This window comes from Panthera onca, chromosome E3, assembly GCF_046562875.1.
Source record: "Panthera onca isolate mPanOnc1 chromosome E3, mPanOnc1 haplotype 2, whole genome shotgun sequence".
In the NCBI taxonomy this organism is placed as follows: Eukaryota; Metazoa; Chordata; class Mammalia; order Carnivora; family Felidae; genus Panthera; species Panthera onca.
The window spans coordinates 5,313,201-5,337,849 of record NC_138354.1 but is presented as its reverse complement, the minus strand read 5'-3'; the positions used below and the strand labels follow the sequence as shown (position 1 = coordinate 5,337,849).

General features: G+C 44.5%; 1 protein-coding gene across 5 annotated transcripts in view; it reads right to left on the bottom strand.

The window, feature by feature from the left end:
• The window catches only part of LOC132689603 (radial spoke head 10 homolog B), a 60,395-nt gene that overhangs the window by 10,542 nt on the left and 25,204 nt on the right, over positions 1 to 24,649 (bottom strand). For 3 of the 5 annotated variants that reach the window (XM_078439992.2, XM_078439994.2, XM_078439996.2), the window contains 9 exons: positions 24,131 to 24,252; positions 21,777 to 21,966; positions 19,995 to 20,109; positions 18,899 to 18,978; positions 18,648 to 18,796; positions 16,189 to 16,296; positions 11,636 to 11,767; positions 10,017 to 10,142; positions 8,033 to 8,126 (listed from right to left, as the gene is read on the bottom strand). In XM_078439992.2, the coding sequence (XP_078296118.1) occupies positions 8,033 to 8,126; positions 10,017 to 10,142; positions 11,636 to 11,767; positions 16,189 to 16,296; positions 18,648 to 18,796; positions 18,899 to 18,978; positions 19,995 to 20,109; positions 21,777 to 21,966; positions 24,131 to 24,252 (1,116 nt within the window). The remainder of the gene's footprint in view (positions 1 to 8,032; positions 8,127 to 10,016; positions 10,143 to 11,635; positions 11,768 to 16,188; positions 16,297 to 18,647; positions 18,797 to 18,898; positions 18,979 to 19,994; positions 20,110 to 21,776; positions 21,967 to 24,130; positions 24,253 to 24,649) is intronic. The other 2 variants (XM_078439993.2, XM_078439995.2) reach the window with 2 other exon arrangements.

Below are 24,649 nucleotides of genomic sequence, written 5' to 3'. Positions count from 1 at the left end.
TGCTTGCCTGATTCAGGTACCCAAACAACAAGCCATGCAGGCCCTGGGCCCTGTCCTGTTTCCCCGCCAGGGTAGGAAAGCTAATTCATAGCTCCGCCTACAGCTGAGTATACTCCCCAATCCCAACCAGCTGGTAAGCCTGAGCAGAACACCCAGACAACCGGAAAGCCTATCCTATAGCCTCACTTGGCCAGGGAACCACGCCACCAGTCCTGCCCAAAACTGTTCTCAGTCAGTTCTCACTCACCCTCCCCCCAGCCTACCTCAGAGCTCGGGGACTGGCCTTACCATAAAACAGACCCGATAACAAGCCCACCTGCCCGGAAAGTACCAGCAGACACATCCCGACGCCCAAACCGAGCTGATGGGGGAGGCACTGTCTGCTAACGCGAACCTGTGGAGTCTGAAAGAGGAAACCGCTTGCTCAAATGCACAGATACCAAAGTAAGGAATCAAGGATCGTGAAAAATCGGATAAATAAGACACCACCAAAGGGCGGTAGAGCTAATTAGATCTAATAAAGCTCTGATAGCTGACCCTAAAGAAATGGAGATCCATGAACTGTTGAAGCATTCAGAACGATCCTCTTGAAGAAGTTCAGTGAACTACAAAGAATGCACAACTACACAAAATTGAGAAAACAGTGAAAGAACAAAACAAGTCCAACAAAGAAGCCATCAAAACACACAAAACCAGAAATCCTAGAGCTGAAAACTACAACTGAACTGAAGAATTCATTAGTGAGCTTTATTTTTTATTACTATTTGTTAATGTTCATTTTTGAGAGAGAGTGTGAGCAGAGGAGGGGCAGAGAGACAGGGAGACAGAGGATCTGAAGCGGGCTCCACGCTGACAGCAGCAAGTCTCATGTGAGGCTTAAACCCATGAACTGTGAAATCATGACCTGAGTCGAAGTTGGACACTCAACCGACCGAGCCACTAAAGTGTCCCTATTACTATTTTTTTAATAGTAGGCTTTGAAAGCAGACTTGATCATGCAGAAAAATCAGTGACCCAGAAGACAGGGCATTTGAAGTTAGAAGAGCAAACAGAAAAAGAGGTGAAGAAAGATGATGGGACTTATGGGTCACAAAAGAAACAGTATTTCCATTATGGGGATTCCAGGAAGAGAAGAGAAAGGGGTAGAAAGTGGATTTAAAGCAATAAATAATGGCTGGAAACTTCCCAAACCTAAGGAGAGAAAAGGACCAAAGACTCCAAATAGGTTTAGCCCCCATGGGGCTACTCTGATGTACACTATAATCATCAGAAGTCAAAGAATTTTGAGAGCAAGGGTGAAGTTACAGATAAGGGATCCCCTGTATGACAAGTGGCTGATTTTTCAACAGAAACTTTTCAGGTCACGAGGAAATGGAATGAACTATTCAAATACGGAAACAAAAAATAGTCAGCCAAGAATTCTACCCAGCAGAGTTGTCCTTCAGAAATGAAGGAGAGGGACAGACTTTTCTGGGCAAACAAAAGCTGAGGGAGTTCACCACTAAGCCTGCCTTATAGGAAACGCTAAGGATGGGAACGCAAGCTGATGCAGCCACTCTGGAAAACAGCATGGATGTTCCTCAAAAAACTAAAAATAGAACTACCCTATGACCCAGCAAGTGCACTACCAGTTATTTGCCCAAAGGATATGAAAATGCTGATGCAAAGGGCACATAAACCCCAATGTTTATAGCAGCACTATTGACAATAACCAAAGTATGGAAAGAGCCCAAATGTCCATCGATGGTTGAATGGATAAAGAAGATTTGGTATACATGTACAATGGAGTATTACTCGGCAGCCAAAAAGAATGAAATCTTGCCATTTGCTACACTATGTGGATGAAACTGGAGGGTATCATGCTAAGTGAAATTAGAGAAAGACAAAAATCCTATGACTTCACTCATATGAGGACTCTAGGAGACAAAACAGATGAACCTAAGGGAAGGGCAACAAAAATAATATAAAAACAGGGAGGGGGACAAAACAGAAGAGACTCATAAATATGGAGAACAATCTGAGGGTTACTGGAGGGGGTGTCGGAGGGGGGATGGGCTAAATGGCTAAGGGGCATCACGGAATCTACTCCTGAAATCATCGTTGCACTAGATGCTAATTTGGATGTAAACTTTTTTTAAAAAATGCTAAGGAGAGTGCTTTGAGTGGAAATTCAATGACACTAATTTACATCATAAAAACAAGAAGGTGGTGTTAAACCCACTGCTAATGGTGAACACTTCGATTCTGTAATATGGTAATGATGGTGCATAATTCACTGAAACTCTAGCTCAAAAGTTTAAAAACATAATAAAAATAACCATAATTACAATAACATGTTATTAGTTACACAATATTAAAAATATGTAAATGGTAAGTCACATCAGTAACTTAAAATGTGAGGGGGAGAAGAAGTAAAAGTGTAAAGTTTAGGAACTCTAATGAAGTGATCAGTTTAAAATAGGGTGTTATAATTTAAAGACATTTTATGTGAGCCTTATGGTAACCACAAGGGGGAAATCCATAGTAATAACACAGAAGAATGTGATTTTAAAAAGAGCATACTGGGAGGCGCGTGGGTGGCCAGTTGTTTAAGCATCTGAATTTGGGTCACGTCATGAGCTCCTGGTTCATGAGTTCGAGCCCCGCATCAGGCTCTGTGCTGACAACTCGGATCCTGGAGCCTGCTTTAGATTCTGTGTCTCCCTCTCTTTCTGCCCCTCCCCTGCTCGCACTCTGTCTCTCAAAAAAAATGAACATTAAAAAAAATTTTTTTAAGAGTGTACTAATACCAAAGACATAAAAACATGAAAAAGGCACAGCAGGATAAAAAACAAGGAACAGCAGTTCTTTGAAACAATCAGAAAACAATTAGCAAAAGAGCAGGAAGTCCTTACCTATCAATAATTAAGGGTAAATAGATTAAATTCTCCAATCAAAAGCACAGAATAGCTAAATGGATAAAAAGACACAATCCAACGATAAGTTGCCTGTAAGAACTCACTTTACCCTTAAAGACACACACACAGACTGAGAGTGAAGGCGTAGAAAAGATAGTTCAAGCAAATGGTAACAACACCACCAAAAAGACAGGTAACAGACTCAAATATAAAAATGGTGGGGCGCCTGGGTGGCTCAGTCGGTTAAGCATCCGACTTCGGCTCAGGTCACGATCTCACGGTCCATGAGTTCGAGCCCCGCATCGGGCTCTGGGCTGATGGCTCAGAGCCTGGAGCCTGCTTCCAATTCTGTGTCTCCCTCTCTCTCTGCCCCTCCCCCGTTCATGCTCTGTCTCTCTCTGTCTCAAAAATAAATAAAAACGTTAAAAAAAAAATGTTAAAATGGTAACAAGATGAGTGCCTGGATAGTTCAGTTGGTTAAGTGTCCAACTCCTGATTTCAGCTCAGGTCATGATCTCATGGTTGGTGAGTTTGAGCTCCAAGTCAGGCTCTGCGCGGACAGTGCGGAGCCTGCTTGAGATTGACCGTCTCCCTTTCTTTGTTTGCCCTTCCCCTGCTTGCACTGTTTCTCTCCCTCTCTCTCTCAAAATAAAAAAATAAACTTTAAAAAATTAAAATAAAAATGGTAAAAAGGGACAGGGAAGGTCATTATATAATGATAAAGTTGTCAATCCATCAAGAAGACATAATAATTGTATTTACACTCCCAACTTCAGAGCACCTAAATAAAACAAAAACAGAGCAAAAAGAAGAAATACGCAATACAAAAATAGTTGGAGACTTTAATACCCCACTCTCAACAGTGGATAGATGATCCAGACAGATAATCAATAATCCAGACAGCAAATTTGATCAACACTACAGACCATATTGGACCTAACAGATATTTATAGAACATTCTGACAGTAGCAGAATAAACATTCTTCTTAAGCACACATGGAACATTTTCTAGCATAGACCATACGTTAGGCCACAAAACAAGTCCTAGCAAATTCAAGAAGATTAAAATCATACCCAGTATCTTCTCTGATCACAGTGATATGAAACTAGGAATCAGTAACAGGAGGAATACTAGAAATTCACAAACACATGGAAATTAACACTCTCCTGAACAACCGATGGATCAAAAAATCAAAGGGGAAATTTTAAAGTATCTTGAGATAGATGAAAATAGAAACACAATATACCAAAACTTACAGGATGTGGCAAAAGGAGTTCTAAGAAAGAAGTTCATAGCAATAAACACCTACATTAAAAAACAAGAAATAATTCAAATAAACTAAGAGTTGGTTCTTAGAAAAAATAAAATTGACAAATCTTTAGCTAGACTAACCAAGGAAAAAAGAGGAACCAAATCAACAAAATTATAAATGAAAACAAACATTACAATACCACAGAAATATAAGGATCATAAGAGGCTACTATGAATAATTATACACCAACAAATTGGACAAACTAGAAGAAATTGAGAAATTCTTAGGCACATACAACCTACCAACACCAAATTCAAGAAGAAATAGAAAATCTGAACAGACCAATTACCAGTAAGGTTGATTAGTAACCAAAAATCTCCCAGCAAAGAAAAGCCCAGGACCAGATAGCTTCACTGTTGAACTTTGCCAAATATTTGAAAAACAATTAATGCCAATCCTTCTCAAACTCTTCCCAAAAACTGAAGAGGAGGGAACATCCCCAAGCTCATTTTACAGTCAGCCTTAAACTGATGCTGAAGCCAGAAAACGACACTACCAGAAAATTACAAGTCTGTATCCCTGATGAATATAAGCACAAAAATATTCAATAAAATACTAGCACACTGAATTCAGCGCATTAAAAGCATCATTCACCATGGCCAGCTAGGATTTATCCCTGGGATGCAAGGATGGTTCAACATATGAAAAACATATGAAAAAAACATGAAAATGTGATACATCACATTGATAGAATGAAAGAAAAAAAATTATCTGACCATCTCAGTAAGCACAGAAAGAGCATTTGACAAAATTCTACATCCATTCATGATAAAAACTCTTAATGGTTATTTACTTTTGAGAGAGAGGCAGAGAGACAGAGTACAAGCGGGGAGGGACAGAGAGAGGGGGAGACACGGAATCTGAAGCAGGCTCCAGGCTCTGAGCTGTGAACACAGAGCCCAACGCAGGTTTTGAACTCATGAACCATGAGATCGTGACCTTAGCTGAAGTCAGACGCTTAACTGAGCCACCCATGCACCCCCATGATAAAAACTCTGAACAATTAGATACAGAAGGAATGAACCTCAACATATATTACAAGCCATCAGTTAACGTCATAATCAAGGGTCAAAGATTGAAAACTTTTCCTCTAAGATCAGGAACAAGAGAAGGATGCCCACTCTCACCATTTTTATTCAACATAATACTGAAAGGTACTAGCCAGAGCAATTAGGCAAGAAAAAGAATTTTAAACTATCATGATACAAAAGGAAGAGGTAAAATTGTCTCTATTTACAGATGATATGATTTTATACATAGAAAATCCTAAATACTCTACCAAAAAACTGATAGGTCTCATCAATGAATCCAATAAAGTAGCAGGATGTAAAATTAACATACAAAAATCAATAGAGTTGCTATACACTAACAATGAATTGTCAGGAAAAGAAAGAAAATGATCCCATTTACAATACCATCAAAAACAATAAAATACTTAGGAATAAATTTAGCCAAGAGGTCAAAGATCTCTGAGTACTTTGAGACTGGTGAAGGAAACTGAAGACAAAGATAAATGGAAATGTATCCCACATTCATGGATTGGAAAAATTAATACTGTTAAGATGTCAATACTACCAAAAGTCATCTATAGATTCAATGCAATCCCTACCAAGATTCCAATGGCATTTTTAACAGCAGTAGAAAAAAATTTAAATTTTTTAATGTTTATTATTTTGAGAGACAGAGCATGAGCGGGGGAGAGCAGAGAGAGACAGGGAGACAGAATCTGAAGCAGGCTTCAGGCTCCGAGCTGTCAGCACAGAGCCTGACATGGGGCTCAAACCCACGGACCATGATTAGCTCTAAAATGTATTTGGAACCACAAGAGATGCCAAAGCAATCCCAAGAAAGAAAAACTAAGCAGGAGGCATCATACTTCCTGATTTGAAGCTATGCTATACAGTATAGTAATCGTAATAGTATGGTACTGGCATATAAACAGACACATAGACCAATGGAAGAGAATCAAGGGCCCAGAAATAAAAAAGTATGTAGAGTCAGTACTTGACAAGGAAGCCAAGAATGTTCAATGAAGAGAAGATAGTCTCTTCAATAAGTGGTGCTGGGAAAATTGGATATTTACATACAAAGAATGAAACTAAATTTTTAATTTTTTTTTAACGTTTATTTATTTTTGAGACAGAGACAGAGCATGAGCAGGGGAGGGTCAGAGAGAGAGGGAGACACAGAATCCAAAACAGGCTCCAGGCTCTGAGCTGTCAGCCCAGAGCCCGATGCGGGGCTCGAACTCACAGACCGCGAGATCATGACCTGAGCCGAAGTCGGATGCCCAACTGACTGAGCCACCCAGGTGCCCCATAAACTAAATTTTTAAAAATTATTTAAAAATTTAAATATAAGATTAGAAACCATAAAAGTGCCAGAAGAAAACACAGGGAAAAAAGTTCCTTGACATGGGTCTTGGCAAGGACTTCTTGGATATGATGCCTAAAGTACAGGCAACATAATGAGAAATAGACCACTAGGATGACATCAAACTCAGCTAATGCACAAAATGAAAAGGCAACCTATGCAATAGGAAAAAAAAATACTTGCAAACCATATATCTTATAAGGGCTTCGAATCCAAAATATATAAAGAACTCCTACAACTCAACAGAAAAAAAAAAAAATAGACAAAGCATCTGAATAGACATATTTCCAAAGAAGATGTAGGAGTGGCCAACAGGTACATGAAAAAAGGCCCAACATTACTCATCATCAGGGAAATGCAAGTCAAAACCACAGTGAGAAGTCACCTCACACCTGTTAGAATGGCTAGCATCGAAGAGACCAGAGGTAACACATGCTGGCGAGGACGGGGAGAGAGCGGAACCCTCGTACACTGTTGGAGGGAATGTAAATTGGTACAATCACTGGGGAAAACCATACGGAGGTTCCTCATAAAATTCAAAACAGAAGTACCACATAACTCCTCAATTCCGCTCCTGGGAATATAGCCAAAGGAAGACACTATGTGGAAGAGATGTCTGCGCCCTCACGCTCACTGTGGCCTCATTCGCAATAGCCAAGACATGGGAACAACTGAAGTGTCCAGTGGGAAAACGGATAAAGGAGCTGTGGTAATAGACACAACGGAATTTTATTCATTCGTTAAAAAGGAGGAAACCCCGCCATTTGTAACAACCTGGATGGGCCTCGAGGGCATTATGCTCAGTGAAATAAGCCAGCCAGAGAGAAAGACAAATGCTGTATGCTCCTACTTACCCGTAGAATTAAAAACAAAACAAAAAACTCATCGAAAAAGAGACCAGACTTGTGGCTACCAGAGGCTGGGGATGGGGGTAAGAAGGACTGGATGAAGGTGGTCAAAAGGAGGTCAACTTCCGGTTGAAAGGTAAGTACTAAGATGTGATATACATCATGACAACTATAGTCAGCTCTGCCATACGATACAGAAGAAAACTGTTAAGAGAGTAGATCCCAAGAATTCTCATCACAAGGAAAAAAAAATTTTTTTTCTTTTTATCAGTTATCCACACGAGGTGACGGATGTTAACAAAACGTACTTTGGCGATCATTTCCCAATATATGTATGTCAAATCGTTACACCGTATACCTGAAATTTTGGCAGCATCGTAAATCACATCTCAGTCACACTGGAAAAAAATACAAAGGCAAACAGAAAAAACTCAGCAAGATCAGGCCGTGAAAGTAAACTTTGTTAAGCGGGTGTCAGGATTGGAAGTGGCCCTGGCAGCCTAATTACATTCTAAAAAGACGCTTGTATGTTTTTATCAACTTTATATCATTTACGAGTGACAGTTTGCAAACATTAGAGTTCAATAAGGAAACTACTCACCGTTTTGAGGTAAAAAAAAGGTTAGGCCTTTTCCTGGAGATTTAAAATTCAATTTGGAAATTCTTTCATCACTCAGAGACTTCCTGATCTTGGGCTTTTACATAAAAACAAAAAATCATAAAGCAAAATATGATTTCTGCATCATTGTGGACCCAAACTAATTTTCTGCATTATAAGTAATTAGAAAGTTATTAACAAAGCCATTCTTTTTAAACTAACAAAACTATTTCTGGGGCACTCGGGTGGCTCAGTCGGTTAAGCGTCCAACTCTCAGTTGCAGCTCAGGTCACCATCCCACGGTTTCATGAGTTTGAGCCCCATATTGGGCTGTGCACTGATGGTGCGGAACCTGCTTGGGATTCTCTCTCTCCTCTCTCTGCCCCCCTCCCCCCACTCACGCTGTCTCTGTCTCTCTCAAAATAAACGAACTTAAAAAAAATAGACTATTTCTAATTTTAACCTGCATAAAACATTGCTACTTATACAATTAAGGAAATGAATAACAGATTTATTGTATCCATTAAAACGTTCTTCCTAAGAAACCAGACTTCAAAGTCTTCCCTGTGTCTGTTGGGAAGGGGTTTACAATGTACCGTTAACTGTACCTACGTTCAGATATTGACAGTGTTAGTTACCATATATATATATGCTGTTCACACCCACATGTCTGCCTCCACATAGATCTGGCCCTTGAACTCCAGACTTGTGTCTCCATCTGTGCCACTTGGACGTCTGCTCCGGCACCTTAAGCCAACGTGTCCAAAACCAGCGCCCTAATTTTGCCCCCAAACTCCTGTCCCCCACCCCAGCCTTGTCCTTCACGGCAAACGGCAACCACATCTTCCAGTCCTTCAGGCCAAAAAGCTTTGAATCATTCTGTCTTTTGTCATCTCTCCCTCTCAGACTTCACAGCTTTCCACAGGCCTGCACATAATTCCAAGAGCTTCCTTACTGATTCGCCAACAGTGAAGACCCGGCGGGCCTACTGATCCTGTGCCCCAGGGCCCTCCCGTCCCGCTCAGAATGAAAGCTGGGTCCTCACGACGGCCAGTGCCCTCCTGGTCCAGCCTGCTGCCTCACTGAGCTTAAGTGCCCGGACCCCTCCTGTGCCCGGACCCCTCCCGTGCCCGGACCCCTCCCGTGCAGCTGCACTGGCTGCTATGCTTTCCTTTCAAAAACCCAAATATGCTTCCACCTTGGGGCCTCGCCCAGACCAGTCTTCCTCCCGGTGATCACATGCTTTGCTTCCTCACTTCCTTGTTGCGTGCTCAAATGTCGCTTCATCAGAAGACCCGTCACCGCCTCTCCGTGTCACTCAATCTCCACCACATCGCTCACGCCTCATGTGAGGAAGTGTGGCACTGTGGTCCTGGGTGCGCATTCTGGAGGTGGACTGCCTTCATAAAGACCCCCAGCTGCACTCCCTACTGGTTCCGTGGCTGCGGGCAGGTTACCTAATCTTTCAGCACCGGGGCTCCCCCCCAGAGATAGTAAGAGTCCCCGACGGGGGTTGGGAGTATTAATTGAGCTCAGACTGGGAAGTGAGCACACCTGGTAAATACCCCAGGAGCCTTGGCCATAACTACCGCTCACTTGTCTCCCTCCACTTGCTGGAATGGCAAGTCTACGAGAGTTCAGGCTCTCGCTTCCCGGCAGATCACCAGTGCACAGAGAGTGCTCGTCACACAGGAGGCACATGAAGCTTACTGATACTGCAAGCAGGTAACCGTTGTTATGAGGTTGGTTGTAAATATGAACCTCTGGGGGCACCTGGGTGGCTCAGTCGGTTAAGCGTCCGACTTTGGCTCAGGTCATGATCCCACAGTTCGTGGGTTTCAGCCCCACATTGGGCTCTGTGCTGACAGCTCAGAGTTTGGAGCCTGCTTCAGATTCTGTGTCTCCCCGTCTCTCTGCTCCTCCCCTTTTCTCTCTCTCTCTGTCAAAAATAAACACGTAAAAGAAAACTAAGACAACAACAACAAACCTCTGATCTCCTCATTTTGCTGAGGTCAAGCATGGGTCCTAGCTTGCTTGAAGAGGACTTGGTGCTGCTGTCCTGCAGATCAGATTCCCTGCTTGTTCCTACACTTGAACTCCTGTGCTGGATGTTCTGAGCAAGGACAAACACGTAAGAGGATTTTTGGTTGCCATGGAGACACGCACACGATTTTAACAAAGTATAGTTTACAGGTCAGCGACACCCACAGTGTACTACTTGATGATTTTTGACATGTCTACCACCTGTGAAACGCTCCCCTCAGCCAACACAGTGCACATATCCCATCACCCCCAAGTGTCCTGTGCCCCTTAGGAATCCAACCCCCCTTCCCTCATTGTCACCGATTCGCTGTCCCTACGGATTACTTTGCACTTTCTAGAATTTTATGTAATTGGAATCACAACAGGATATACCTTTTTTTTGGTTTGGCTTCTTTCACCCAGCATAATTTTGATGCATCCTTGTTGTATCCTCTATCATGAGTTATTTCATCGCTGAGTTATACTCCATCGTGCAAACATAATAGGATTTAGCTTGTTGGACATTTGGAATGACTTACTGAAGACCAGAAGTGAACGTGATCAGATGGTTTCTGAGGACAATCCCTAGACCAGTGTTCGCACTCGTTTACTGGAGTGTGAGTGATGCCATCTATCAAATCATGGATGAAACTAAGGTGGATGTTTGTTTCCCTCAGGGCAGAGCCCCAGACTCAGACTGTGGCCCATGACAAGGCTCCCAGATGACCTGGAGATGCCATCAGTCATATCCTCAAGCCGGAGGATGAGTATCTACTTGGTGGGATGAACTATGAGGTGGAGTGGAACATGAATGAAGCTCTTAGCACACGAGGAGTCCGAGATACATCAGGGGATTTCTGAGAAGTCACCCTTTACACGACAAACAATGATCTTGTACGTGTGGCTCTGAAGAGTTACCCAGCTGTCAGGTTCCACTGGCCCCCAAGATTCTCCCTGTGGGTCCAAATGAACGGCTCGAAAATCAGAAACCTTCTAAGCCTACTTGGCCTGACACCCCCACCCAAAACCAGTCTGTGTCAATCTGCCCCAGCCGCTGGACCCTTTGGTAGGTTGCTGGAGCTGCCCTGATCCGCTGAGGTCTTGCGGTCGAGTCTCCTGTCCAGCAGGCCTGACGTGTGAGCTGGCCCCATCCTCAGGGACCCACCTGGTATCTCGTGCACACTCAGGAGATATTTCTTAGCAACTTCACTCTGGGACAGGCTCTCCACTCTTGTAAATGCCAGACTGCATAACAACACACTGCGTAACAAAATACCTCAGGCGTTCTAAGCCTCCTGGTCTGCCCAGTGTTTTATTGGCCACGCTGACCTTCTTGTAGGACATCTCCACTAATGTGGCTAGGAGCCTACGCCCCTGGATCATGACCAGGGAACACGTTTTTCCCTAACTTAAAGAAAAAGGCAAGACACATTCTTTCAAAATGTGAAAGGGGGTTTTACGTCTTCTCTTCAGTCTTAACGTTATTTCCTGAAAGGTTACAAAAGCCCAAGATGGTTTTGATGGCACCTTAGCCATTCTGGAATGAAACCATTCCTCGCACTGTAGATTCTAAACGACTATTACCTGACGGGGGCTTCCGTGTTTGTTTCCAGGCAAGTCGTCATTCAGAAAATTCAAGTAGGATTTAGTCATTTGGTCAGTAACAGAGATGAGTGCAAAGCTTAAGAGAGCTTCAAAGAACTCCAGGAAGACCAGCTGAAATATAAGAACATACAAAGGGGCTCACTCATTCTGACCCACCCTGAGGTGGACCAGTGATCCATCTGGCTGTTGGCTTCTGTCTCCAGAGAAAGCCACTTCATTCAGCGCTCAAGTGTCGTGGGTGCACACCGAATGGAAATAAAAACTATGATATTTAAAAGGCTATGCATGGGATGCCTGGGTGGCTCAGTCAGTTAAGCATCCAACTTTGGCTCAGGTCATGATCTCACGGTTCGTGAGTTCGAGCCCCGCGTCGGGCTCTGTGCTGACAGCTCAGAGCCTGGAGCCTGCTTCGGATTCTGTGTCTCCCTCTCACTCTGTCCCTCCCCTGCTCGTGCTCTGTCTCATTCAAAAACAAATTAAATTTAAATTTAAAAGTAAAGACTGTGTGTTCTATTGGTAGATTTGTTAAGTCACTTTTCTATTAGAAACATTTTATTTTATATTCACTAATCGAGGACATTTTCTTTATTTTTTAACATTTATTCATTTTTGAGAGACAGAGACAGAGCATAAGTGAAGGAGGGACAAGGAGAGAGGGAGACACAGAATACCAAGCAGGCTCCAGGCTCCGAGCCGTCAGCACAGAGCCTGACGTGGGGCTTGAACCCATCGACTGTGAGGTCATCACCTGAGCCACAGTTGGATGCTCAACTGACTAAGCCGCCCTGGTGCCCCGAGGACAGTCATTTTCAAAAGGGTTTCCTTTTTTCTTGAACAAAAATTGAGGGAAGTGGCATCTGGGAACCGAAGTGACAAGGGCAGGTGTAACCCACTTGGCAGCCACACCCACCCCTACTGTGTGTGCACCTGACACCCGGGCCTGCCCCCACCTGGGCAGCACCTGCCTGCGGGGACGGCTTGCTTGGACTCTGATCGTCCACCAGTCATGTCTGCTGGTCCTGAACCCGGGGCCCTTTGAGTCTGACCCGGAACAGGTCCGCTCATTTGAACAGAGGCGCCAGGCTCAGCAGCAGTGCCCCCTAGGCCAACAGTGTGCTGACACCCGCCCGAGGATGGGTCAAGCTGGTAGATGAGACATCTGCTTAGTTCAAGGGCTGGACACTTTTAGTCTCTTGTGCCCTAATTTGACTCTTCCTGTGACCCTCCCTACCTTGCCCCTGCTCACCACCTGCCAAATTCCCCAAGTGTCCTACCAACATGTCAACCCCCTATTTGCAGAGGCTCTACCATTTGCTGAGTTGCTAAACCTCACTCAGCTTCAGTCTCTTCACCTAGAAGACGGGGTCGATACCATATGCTTTGTCACAAGGATCGGAGGAGATAATCGGCGTGAAGGGCCTGTCTCAAGTGCTGAATCATTAATGGCTGGGATTTGTAGCTGTTACCTTTTTTTTTTTTTTTTTAATGTTTGTTTACTTATTTTTCAGAGTGGTCACAAGTAGGGGAGGGGCAGAGAGAGAGACACACACAGAATCCAAAGCAGGCTCCAGGCTCCGAGCTGTCAGCACAGAGCCTGATGCGGGGCTCGAACTCACGAACTGCAAGTTCACGACTTGAGCCGAAGTTGGACGCTTAACTGACTGAGCCACCCAGGCGCCCCTGTAACTATTAAGCAAAAGCACAGGCCAGCAGGTCCTTGCCCTACCCAGGCACCTACTGTCACCGGTCTTGAGGTGACACCAAACATCCACCTTGGAAGCAGGACCTACAAGAAGGGGTTTGCGTTCTTATTAGCTGTTCTGCTCATGCTACTCCCACATCTTTCCCAGCAGAGAGCAAACTCTGAAGACAACACCATGCCACCTGGCTGTTCCGTAAAACATCAGACGGATAAAATCTTGCCTTAGATTTGCAATCCTAGCCAACTCCGTGGGTCCTGGCTTATGTGTTTGCTTGTCAGTTTGTAGAAAACAGCCTAAAGATTTTGTTCAAGATGAAGTTTTTCTCACAGGTTGGATAAGATCCGAAGGCAACTCACAAGCATCACAAGGTAGAAGTAACACAGAGGCAGGTGAGAAGTTCACACAGCATTGATGCTGGAATGACAAAGCCCTCTGGGGACGCTGGGATGTGGTGAGTGTATTTTATACAAAAGAGGACATGAATTTCAAGGAGTGGGGCGGGGGAGGCGAGAGGGAAGACTCTTTTGGGCTGAACTGTGTCTCCCAAAAAAAGAGTGGGGAGTCCTAACCCCCAAAACCTCAGAATGTGACCTTATTTGGTAATAATGCCTTTTTAAAATTTTTATTTTTATCAAAAAAAATTTATGTTTATTTTTGAGAGAGACAGAGTGCGAGCAGGGGAGGGGCAGAGAGAGAGGGAGACACAGAATCTGAAGCAGGCTCCAGGCTCAGAGCCGTCAGCACAGAGCCTGACATGGGGCTCAAACCCACAAGCCATGAGATCAAGACCTGAGCCGAAGTTGGATTCTCAACCAAGCCACCTAGGCATCCCTGGTGATGATGTCTTTACAGATCAAGTTAAAATGAGATCATGAGGGTGGGGGACCCAATCCAGCATGGCCACTGTCCTTATAAGAGGGAGATTTGGACACCGACACAGACCCATAGTGGGAAGACAACGTGAAGAGACACGGGGAGAAGATGGCCGTCTACGAGCCAAGGGGAGAGGCCTTTCCCACAGCCCCAGACGGAACCAGTTCTACCTTATTTCTGATGACTCGCTTTCAGAACTGCAGGCAGTACTTTTCTGTTATTCAAGCCCCCCCGAAACGGTGGGGTGGGGGTTAGCAAGTTCAAACGTTCTGAGGTAGGAGCCTGACAGGTGTGTTCAGGGGACAGCACAGAGGCAGCTGGGACTCAGCGGTCAGACAAGGACTCAGAAAGATGGAGCCATCAGCGTCTTGAGGGCCTTTACTCCGCGTAAGATGGGAAGCCTGGGGGTGTGAGCAGAGGAGGGACGTGACCTGATTGCTGCCCTGGGGGGTAGGAAGGTAAAAGACAAATGCAAAAGATGAGTTAGGAGCCACTGCAGCTTTCCAGGGGACCGTCGGCGGCTCAGCCGGCGCGGAAGGTGCCATATTCTGGATCCATTCTTCAGGTGGATCTCCTGAAGATGTGAATGTGGGGTAGGAGAGGAAGGAGTCGTTGTGACAATGCCCTGACAACGGAAGGGCTGAGGCCATCAGCGCCCCACTCACGGGAGGCTGAGGTACGCTGGCGGAAGACCGAGATCACACGTTTGGGGTGTGGGACATTCTGTTTGTGGGGAGCATGAGGGGCCACTCCGACTCAGGCCGTCTGGGGCTAGGGAGCGTGGTTTGGGTTGGAGACACCAACGGTGGCCTTGTCTTCAGAAAGGTGGCACTTAAGATCATGAGATGAGAGGACCCCGGACTGAGTCCAGGGCACTTGGACTTGAGTGTGGCAGAAGAGGAGGAACCTGCGAAGAAGCTGGAAAGGAGCCGGCGGTGAGGGAAGGGGAAGACCTGGGACATGGAGGGAAGAACGTGTTGGAGGTGGGAGAGACCGCGTTTCGGGGGCCATGGCAGGGCCATGGACTGGTGTGTACTGGGCAGGACCCCTAGGCGGGCCATCGTGGGAACCCTGGTGACCTGAACACAAATGGTTACAGCCGAGTGGAGGGAGCCACATGGACCCCACCTTTAGGACGTGTCCACGAGACACAAATGCACGGAGTAGACACTCGTGGCGGGAGGTATGGCATATACCGAAAACACATCAACTAGTTGCCCCACTTCCGTTTGCAGAAGCAAAGACCGAGCCTGGGGAGGGAGACTCGCCCCTTGGCAAGGAGCGCTGAAAACCAAAGATACACCTAATTCACTGGAGGAGACACATGGCCCGCCAGAGAAACATACACGTGTATTAAATCGCTAAATTCTCCAAGAAACAGCATCCTACAGCTGACCCTTGAACAACACAGGTTTGAACCCCGTGGGACCGCTTACATATACATCTTTTCCGACACATACAGGACAGCGGTGTAAAATGTATTCTCTCTTCCTTGATGATTTTCTTAGCGTTTTCTTTTCTCTGGCTTACTTTATTGTAAGAATACAGCGTATAATACAAAATATGTATTAATCGCCTGTGTATGTGATCGGTAAGGCTTCCAGTCCACAGCAGGCAGGTTAAGTTCTGGGGGAGTCTGAAGTTATCCCTGAATTTCTGACTGCGTGGGGGTGTCAGCATCCCCAACTCTGGTGCTGTTCAAGGATCAACTATAGTTTTATATTCTTTTGATTTCACTTCCTGATATCTGAAATATTCTTTTTTATATTAACTCTAGTTTTATAATATAATCAAGGAGATATAGCTACATAGATACACATGGATATACACACATGTATGTATATATACACATGTGTAGAGCCCTACACATATTTACATATTGGGGTCAGAATGCCTTTCAGTCTAATCTTGGTTCTTGGATTGTATCTGCTCTATTTGTGACACCTCTTGACAAACCTCAAGTTCAAAGTTGCTGTCAATGCCATCATGCATGAAAGGATTATCCTCTGCGATGACCTCCACAAATTTGGCTGGTGTCAATTCTTTATTTATCATTTTAAAGTCCTGTAAAAGAAACAACCGATTCAACTATAATTGCCTATAATTACAGATAGTTACATATTTAAAAAAAAGTTTTTTTAACGTTTATTTATTATTGAGAGACAGAGAGAGAGAGAGACAGAGCATGAACGGGGAAGGGACAGGGAGAGGGAGACACGGAATCTGAAGCAGGCTCCAGGCTCTGAGCTGTCGGCACAGAGCCTGACGTGGGGCTCGAACACACAGACCGTGAGATCATGACCTGAGCCGAAGTCAGACCCTTAACTGACTGAGCCACCCAGGCACCCTGATAGTTACATATTTTTAATGTCAATTTATATCCATATAACAGCATTCTAGATTAACACTGATATTTACCTCTCTAGACCTACCCTAATCCCTCTGCAAGGAAAGTGTTTTTAGAAGCATAAACACAGGGGTGCCCAGGTAGCACAGTTGGTTAAGTGTTCGACTCTTGATCTTGAGTTCATGACCTCACTGTTTGAGGGATCAAACCCAGCGCTGACAGCGCAGAGCCTGCTCGGGATTCTCTCTCTCCCTTTCTCTCTGCCCCTCCCCGACTTGCACTGTCTCTGTCTCTCTCAAAATAAATAAATAAACTTAAAAAAAAAAAAGCATAAACACAGGATGGAGGGTATGATGATCCGGACATGAGATATCAACCCAGCTACACAGGTGGGGAAATGCTGGACGGGGGACCGAGGAACCCGGGATGCCGTGGGCACTCAGGACGGAGACCCCTCTGGAAGTAACACTCCAGGTAGGGCTGAACACACGAAGTCTCGCTGAAAGTCTAGGTGAAGACCCTATCTGCGTCAAAGCTGAAAACAGGTTTGCTTTCTGAGATACTGAACCAGAGAGCATTCAGCCCAGAAAACACCATTTTCACTAAGGTCAGTGCTGCTTTTCAGGATTAGGAGAACGTGCACCTCATAAGGGCTGGCTCCATGCTGGCCCTCCCTCCACTCCGTCCTAAGCACCATGCAAACCAGGTTCCACGTTCTTTTTTTTTTTTTTTTTAATGTTTATTTATCTTTGAGAGAGAGAAACAGAGTGTGAGGGAGACACATACTCAAAAGCAGGCTCCAGGTTCTGAGCTGTCAGCATAGGGCCCCACGTGGGGCTTGAACTCATGAACCACGAGATCATGACCTAGGCTGAAGTCGGACGCTTAACAGACTAAGCCACCCAGGCGCCCCAAGGCTCCTAGGTTTTAATGGAAGGATCGTGCTGACACCACTGGTCCGTCTGAACATCGCTAAAAGGGAACATTCCTGAGGCAAGGTGATAGGAAGTACACAGAACCACCCGTGGCTTTTGTCCGGGCAAGAAAAAAACCCGAATCCATACAAGCCTCTAACTGTCCTGCTTTAGTGGAAATACGGGGAAAAGTAGAACAGGGTAATCAACTCTGATAGGATGCAGCCAGCCCGAAGCGGATGTGTGACCAATCCAGAGGGACAGCTGACCTCGTGTCTTCAGTAAGGGGCCATGAAGAAAGGGGGGAGTGAACGAACAGCTGGTACGATACCCGCCAAAGCTCACCTATTCCCAAAAGCTGTTTTCCTGTATTAGACACCAGGCTGCTGTCAGGTTTTCGTATACATACGACACCGTTAGACTTTTCCCTATTCCCTGTTAGTATTCGACCCTTCCCGTTTTATCATTTAACTTCCCACAGGCGTGAATTCAAACAAAAACTACCAAAAGTTGGCATGAGAATACTGTTAAACTAGGTGTTCTCACTAACTTTTAAACTAATAACTCCTTTAAGTTACTTTCTGATGAATAATAATTTTTGTCAATGACACTGGCGTCCCTCCCCACTCCGTCTTCTCTTACACGGCAAGGTCTGCGTTAGCAAAGACACTGTGGCCCCGTCGCCTGGGTCCTTCCCTCACTGGGAAGGAAGCACGTGGAGCCAGTGTTCCCAGACCCCAGAATTACTCGCTTCTGCCCAAAGGGGCCCAGTAAACATTCGTTGGCTATGGAAACCCATCCTGGATCTCACGATGCGTGTGTCGTTTCTAGAACACGTTGCCTTTCTTTAATGAAAACCCAAATGCCTGTTAATATGAAACCAGTCTTGGGGCGCCTGCGTGGCTCAGTCAGTGGAGCGTCCGACTTCGGCTCAGCTCATGATCTCACGGTCCGTGAGTTTGAGCCCCGCGTTGGGCTCTGTGCTGACCGCTCAGAGCCTGGAGCCTGTTTCAGATTCTGTGTCTCTCCCTCTCTCTCTCTGCCCCTCCCCTGTTCATGCTCTGTCTCTCTCGGTCTCAAAAATAAATAAAAACGTTAAAAAAAATTAAAAAAAAAATATATATGTGAAACCAGTCTCGGTCACGAGCACTTACTTTCAACATCCAGAGGAAGTGTCGCACCTTCATGGATGGCTCGTGGGGAGGAGCCGCGTGCGGTCTGCAGTAAACCGTGTAAATCTCCCAGCTCTTGTTGATGTGGCTGATGGAATAGAGCGTCCGCTGTTGCCCACTGAATAAATTGCCTAAAAACATAATGCAACGATAAACCGTCAAAAAAGGATTACACAGCTACATTTTGGAAAAAGAAGCGACAGTCAATATAAGGCTGCTGGTTTTGTATTTACCTTTTACGCGGCCGGCATTTGGGTGAATGTTCTCAGTCATCAGTTTGGTAAAACACAGAAAGAGTGATGGGCTTCTGTTTCTGACGAGAAAGATCTAGTCACCTCTCTGTCCAGCAGGTAGAACCTAATTCCTCTCTCCCTGAGTGTGGGGCAGATTTAGTCATTTGCTTCGAACCACGAAGGTACAGAAGGGGAGACACAGTAGGTTTATGGTAGAGCGTCGTGCCTCCCGCCACCGTCACTGAGTGATCGGGACTAACGTCACCAGTACCAAGACAGATCAACACCATGTCCCCCTGATGTGATGGGCTGCCAAGGGTATCTCACCTCTGCGCCGTTCTTGCCCCAAACCCAAGCAAGCCTCAGGGCAATGATGAAAAATATATCAGCAGACCAAAATCAAGGGACATTTTACAAGATAACTGACCAAGACTTTTCCAAAGCGTCAAGGCCATAAAAGACAAAGTCTGACAAATTATCACAGGTTGTAGGGACCAAGGAGATAGGAGACAACTAAACGCAAGGAACATGGATCAGAAAAGGAACATTATTGGGAAAACCCGGGAAACCCTAATAATGTCCATGACTTAGTTAATGGTATTACACCAACGTTAATTTCTTAACTTCCACAGGTGCATCGTGGTCGTGTACAATGTCATTGTTAAGGGCAGCTGAGTGAAGGGTGTGTAGGAACTCAAGTACTAACATGGCAACACTCCTGGAAAACTTATTTCCAAATAAAAAAAGACAGGGGATCAATTTTTCTCTGACAGGGGATCAATCAATTTATTATTCCCCATCTGAGAAAGATGGGGAAATTCGGGCCTGAGGAAGGGCTAGTGTTGACTATTTCTGATCAAAACCCTGAGAGCAAGTTTCAACATTGAAACACGACTCACCTCGGAAGGGGCTTCAGAAGTGTAATCTGGCATCCGATGGTTTTGTGGTTAATATTTGTGAAACGCTTTTGTTTCTGGCCCTTCCCTTCGGGAGTATGTAAAAGTAGTAACACACGTCAAAGAAAAGTGGGCACCACTGCAGCTCAGGACTGATTAGGTCTCCCATGCCCTCTCCGAGCTTCAGAAGTGGTACTTACTGGAATTCTTTGTGATGGATGTGGTAAGCCAATTGCAGGAGGTAATTCAGAAATGTTCTCAAAAGTATTGTTGTAAATGGAGAATGAATTTCTTCAACCGGAATGTCATTATTGGCTACAATAAAGGAAATTGGAAAGGATGCCTAGCACTTTGTTTTTAATCGAGGTAGAACTGACGTATAACGTTGTATTAGTTTCCCGTGTACGACGCCATTCACTAGGTGCTGCAACATGACCGCCACAATAAGACTGGTTGACACCCTTCGCCTACGTAGTTACAAAAATTTCTCCTTTATTCTGGCGGTGAGGACTTTTAAGATTGACCTTCTTAGCAACTTTTAAATAACCGTATTTTTAACTATAGTCACCATGCCGCACGTTACATCCCCATGACTTATTTTGTAGCTGGAAGTTTATACCTTTTGACCCCCTTCACCCATCTCTTCGATCCCTCCCCTCTGGCAACCACTACTCTGTTCTCTGTATCTGTGAGCTTGTTTCTGTGTTCTTTAATTTTTATTTAATTATTTTTAATATTTCATTATTTACTTTGAGAGAGCTTCAAGTGGAAGAGGAGCAGAGAGAGAGAGAGAGTGGGAGAGGGAGAATCCCAAGCCAGATCTGAGCTGTCCGCACAGAGCCCAAGGAACTCGGTCCCACGAACCATGAGATCATGACCTGACCCAGAATCAAGAGGTGGATGCTTAAACCACTGGGCCACCCAGGTGCCCCTTCTTTGTTTTTTCAGATTTAACATACAAGCAAGATCCTATGCTATTTGTCTCTTATTTCACTTAGCATAACACCCTCAAAGTCCATCCGCGTTGGTTGCAAATGTCAAGACTGCATTCTTGACGCCTCGTATTTTCTAAAACCTTCTATTTTATTTGCTCCTGGTATACAAGTCAAAGAAGTGAGTGTGACAGAGTACCTTTTCTCGTAGTGAATACTATGAACAGCGTAAACACACCCACCTAAAACTTAAGTACCGCACGAAAGACCTAGTCACTTATCAGGAAAGTTGCAAGAGACCTTGTCCCAGTGTCTTTCGGAGTTTGGCGTGGTCGGAGCCACATTTGATTCTAATGGTGACTCTGACTCTAAATGGACTCAAAATCTGTGTCCGACACTTACATTTCAAGTAAATAAGTGTCAGTCCTGATATTTTGTTTTCCCAGTAGATAATTTGAGGTTGTCAAGGCCTGCTTCCCAGAATCCGGCTGAAAGGAACAGAACCTTCAAAGTTGTTAAATCTATTGCCATGAACTTTCTAATTTGAAATCAAGCCCAAGCCCACCTCAAGTGTTTTCTCGGCTACTGGCCCTCCCTGATCCTCTCTGCTTCAGACCTCACAATTTATTGGGTTGTTTTAAACTACAGATCAGAGGCAGGCAAACTTTTCTGCCAAGAGCCACACAGTAAATATCTTTAGGTTTTGCGGGCCACAACCCCTCAGTTCTGACATGACAGGGCAAAAACAGCCACAGACAATGCATGAGGAAATGGACATGGCTGTGTTCCAATAAAACTTTATTTATAAGAACAGGCAGGGGGCTGGCCTTGGCTCACAGGCCCTGCTGTAGATGGTCTTTTACCGTTGCCATTATTTCACGAGAGTGTCTCAGGTACATTTTAAGCACCTTGAGAAGATGGTGTGTTGATTTCTGGAACGTGTCTCCCGGGATTTGCCTTCGTCACTCCCTCCACATTTCCTGACTGGTTTCACGGTGACATGTCACACCAATCTTTAACCCAAAAGACCTGAAGGACCGGGACACTCACCGCTTAATACCCTGTCCATATCAGCAAGAGTTATATTATGGTGATGAAATTTGCAATCTTTTAGAAACCTCCAGAAGTGAAGCTTTGTCATCAGAAAGGTGTTATCCAGAGAGCGATCACATCCTAGGCTGCTGTAGAAGCTATAGATTCTTCTTAATTCTGTAATATTTCTTAAGACAGCATATTCCACCTACAAAGAGAAAGCCATGCACGTCTTAATCTTACCTAATAAGAACAAAAGAGAGACAACACCTGCTTTATAAGTTAAATGAGATAATACAAGTGAAGTAATAGCATTTACCATTGACCACTATGAGGGCTCAGCAAATGTTGTTATTTTCCCTCTCATCCCCAGGTCAATAAAATGCATTTCTGAATAACATTAAAAAATGTGCTGTTATCAGGAGAGACCGGGTGGCTCAGTCAGTTAAGCGTCCAAGTCTTGGTTTTGGCTCAGGTCATGATCTCGTGGTTTTGGGTTCAAGCCCCATTGGCAATCTACGCTGGGCGGGGAGCCTAAGATTCTCTCCCTCCCTCTCCCTCCAACCCCCCTCCCCCGCTCACACTCTCTAAAATTAAAAAAAAAAAAAAAAAAACTATAAGAAAACACTTTTGGAGGCATTTCTTTTTTTTTTTTTTCAACGTTTTTTTTTTTTTTTTTTTTTTTTTTTTTTTTTTTTGGGACAGAGAGAGACAGACAGAGCATGAACGGGGGACGGGCAGAGAGAGAGGGAGACACAGAATCTGAAACAGGCTCCAGGCTCCGAGCCATCAGCCCAGAGCCTGACGCGGGGCTCGAACTCACAGACCGCGAGATCGTGACCTGGCTGAAGTCGGACGCTTAACCGACTGCGCCACCCAGGCGCCCCTCTTTTTAATTTTTTTTTTTTTTTCAACGTTTTTTTTTTTTGGAGGCATTTCTAAGAACTGAGTTACACAATTTTTTCACTTTCTAGATCCTACACTTCTTTTGTAATTATGAGGTAAGATAGATTTTAAATCCATATTTTTTTCAATTAACGTTTACTTATTTTTGAGAGAGAGACAGAGACAGAGTATGAGCAAGGGAGGGGCAGAGAGAGAGAGGGAGATACAGAATCCAAAGCAGGCTCCAGGCTCTGAGCTGTCAGCACAGAGCCTGATGTGGGGCTTGAACTCACAGATTGTGAGATCATGACCCGAGTCGAAGTCGGGAGCTTAAGTGACTAAGCCACCCAGGCACCCCCAAATCTGTAATTTTTAAAAGACCTACCTGTGTTGACATGGAAAGAACTCCAAAGTGGAAAGTGAATGATATGTACATAAAACACAAAAAAATAATATAAGAAAATCTCTCCTTTTTGGGTGTATCAATGGATGTTTATTCATCTAAAGATGATATTGTAGGAGAACATTGAATGGCTATTATTAAATACACATGAGCAGACATTATAGGAGCAGAATTCTCCCAATTCTAGTTATGTTTGCTCAGAGCAAAACTGGAAAAGTGGTCACCACATTTGTCTGGGTGAAGATTCTGTTTTACTTTTTCTTATCTGCATTTTCTAAATTTTCTACAGGTGTTGTGTACCATTTTTGTAACTCGAGAAAGTCACAGGAGTTCTTGTTTTTGATGACAGTCTGACAGCAGATGAAGCGAGTAATACCAGGAGACCGAATTACGACGCTGGCCGGGAGAAGAAAGGAGGATGGGAGTGGACAGTCACCACTTTGAGACCCACAGAACCGGGACCAGAGGAGGCCAGAACGAGGCAGGGCAAAGGGGCAAGGACGCCTTGCAATTTCGAGGCACCAGTGGTGCGCGTGTTGCAAACATCTTCATCCATGGTTTCACGGAAGACTCACACCAAGCCCCAGCCAAAGCAGGAATCACGATGCTAACGTGTCATTTGGTGGATGTGATTTTCCAGATGTTAATCAAATGAGGTCTGGGAACACAGAATTTTCTCTGGCTCTGTGGATTTCTAAAGTTGTAATGATTTCTAAGGGTTTCGAGTTCTTTTGAATCCCAGCAGCCCATAATGACACACAGCGGAATTCATGTCCTGTGGAGTGGGGTGGCCACAGCCTTGGCCTTCAGACCAAGCTGGGGGTGAGGGTTAACTTTAGCCTTGTGGGCTCTGAGGCAGTAGTTAACTCGCTGAGTCCCTCTATCTGGCCTTCTGTTTTCTCACAAAGCCTGTTCGCTAAGTTTGCCGTGCAAATTAAATGGGACGGTACATGAAGCATCTATCAGGCCTGTAAAAGACACTTGACACAGGAGATCCACTGTCAGCTGTATGTTTCCAAGACTCTGGAGACTATTAATATTTAAGCCTAAAACGTAAATGCATAACAATACAAAAGGCTTTTACCTGCTTCTTTTCCTCTGCTTGGTGTTCCTTGGGGTACATATTCAGCAAAAAACTTAGATTCAGCTCAATGCTCGACCCTAACACAGAATTACTTTCACTGCCATCAAGCTTTCTGATAATTTCTAGCAAATAAAGGCAGACAGAGGGGATAATTGTGAAAACCAAGGTTAAAAATGTTCAATGTTATTTCAACTAGTAAATTAAAATGCTTTTGGAAAAAAATAAAATGGTTTTGGAAGTTAAAAAAATTTTTTTCAATGTTATGTCAAAATGATTTTCCACCAGGGCACCTGGGTGCGTCAGTCAATTGAGCATCCAACTCTTGATTTCGGCTCGGGTCATGATCTCAGGGTCATGGGATCGAGCCCTGTGTCAGGGTCCACACTGAGTGTGGAGCCTGCTTAATATTCTCTCTCCTTCTGCCCCTCTCCCCTACTCACACATCTGCTCTCTCGAAAATTAAAAATAAATAAATAAATAAATAAAGATTTTCCATCAAAGTAGGATACAAGAGTATTC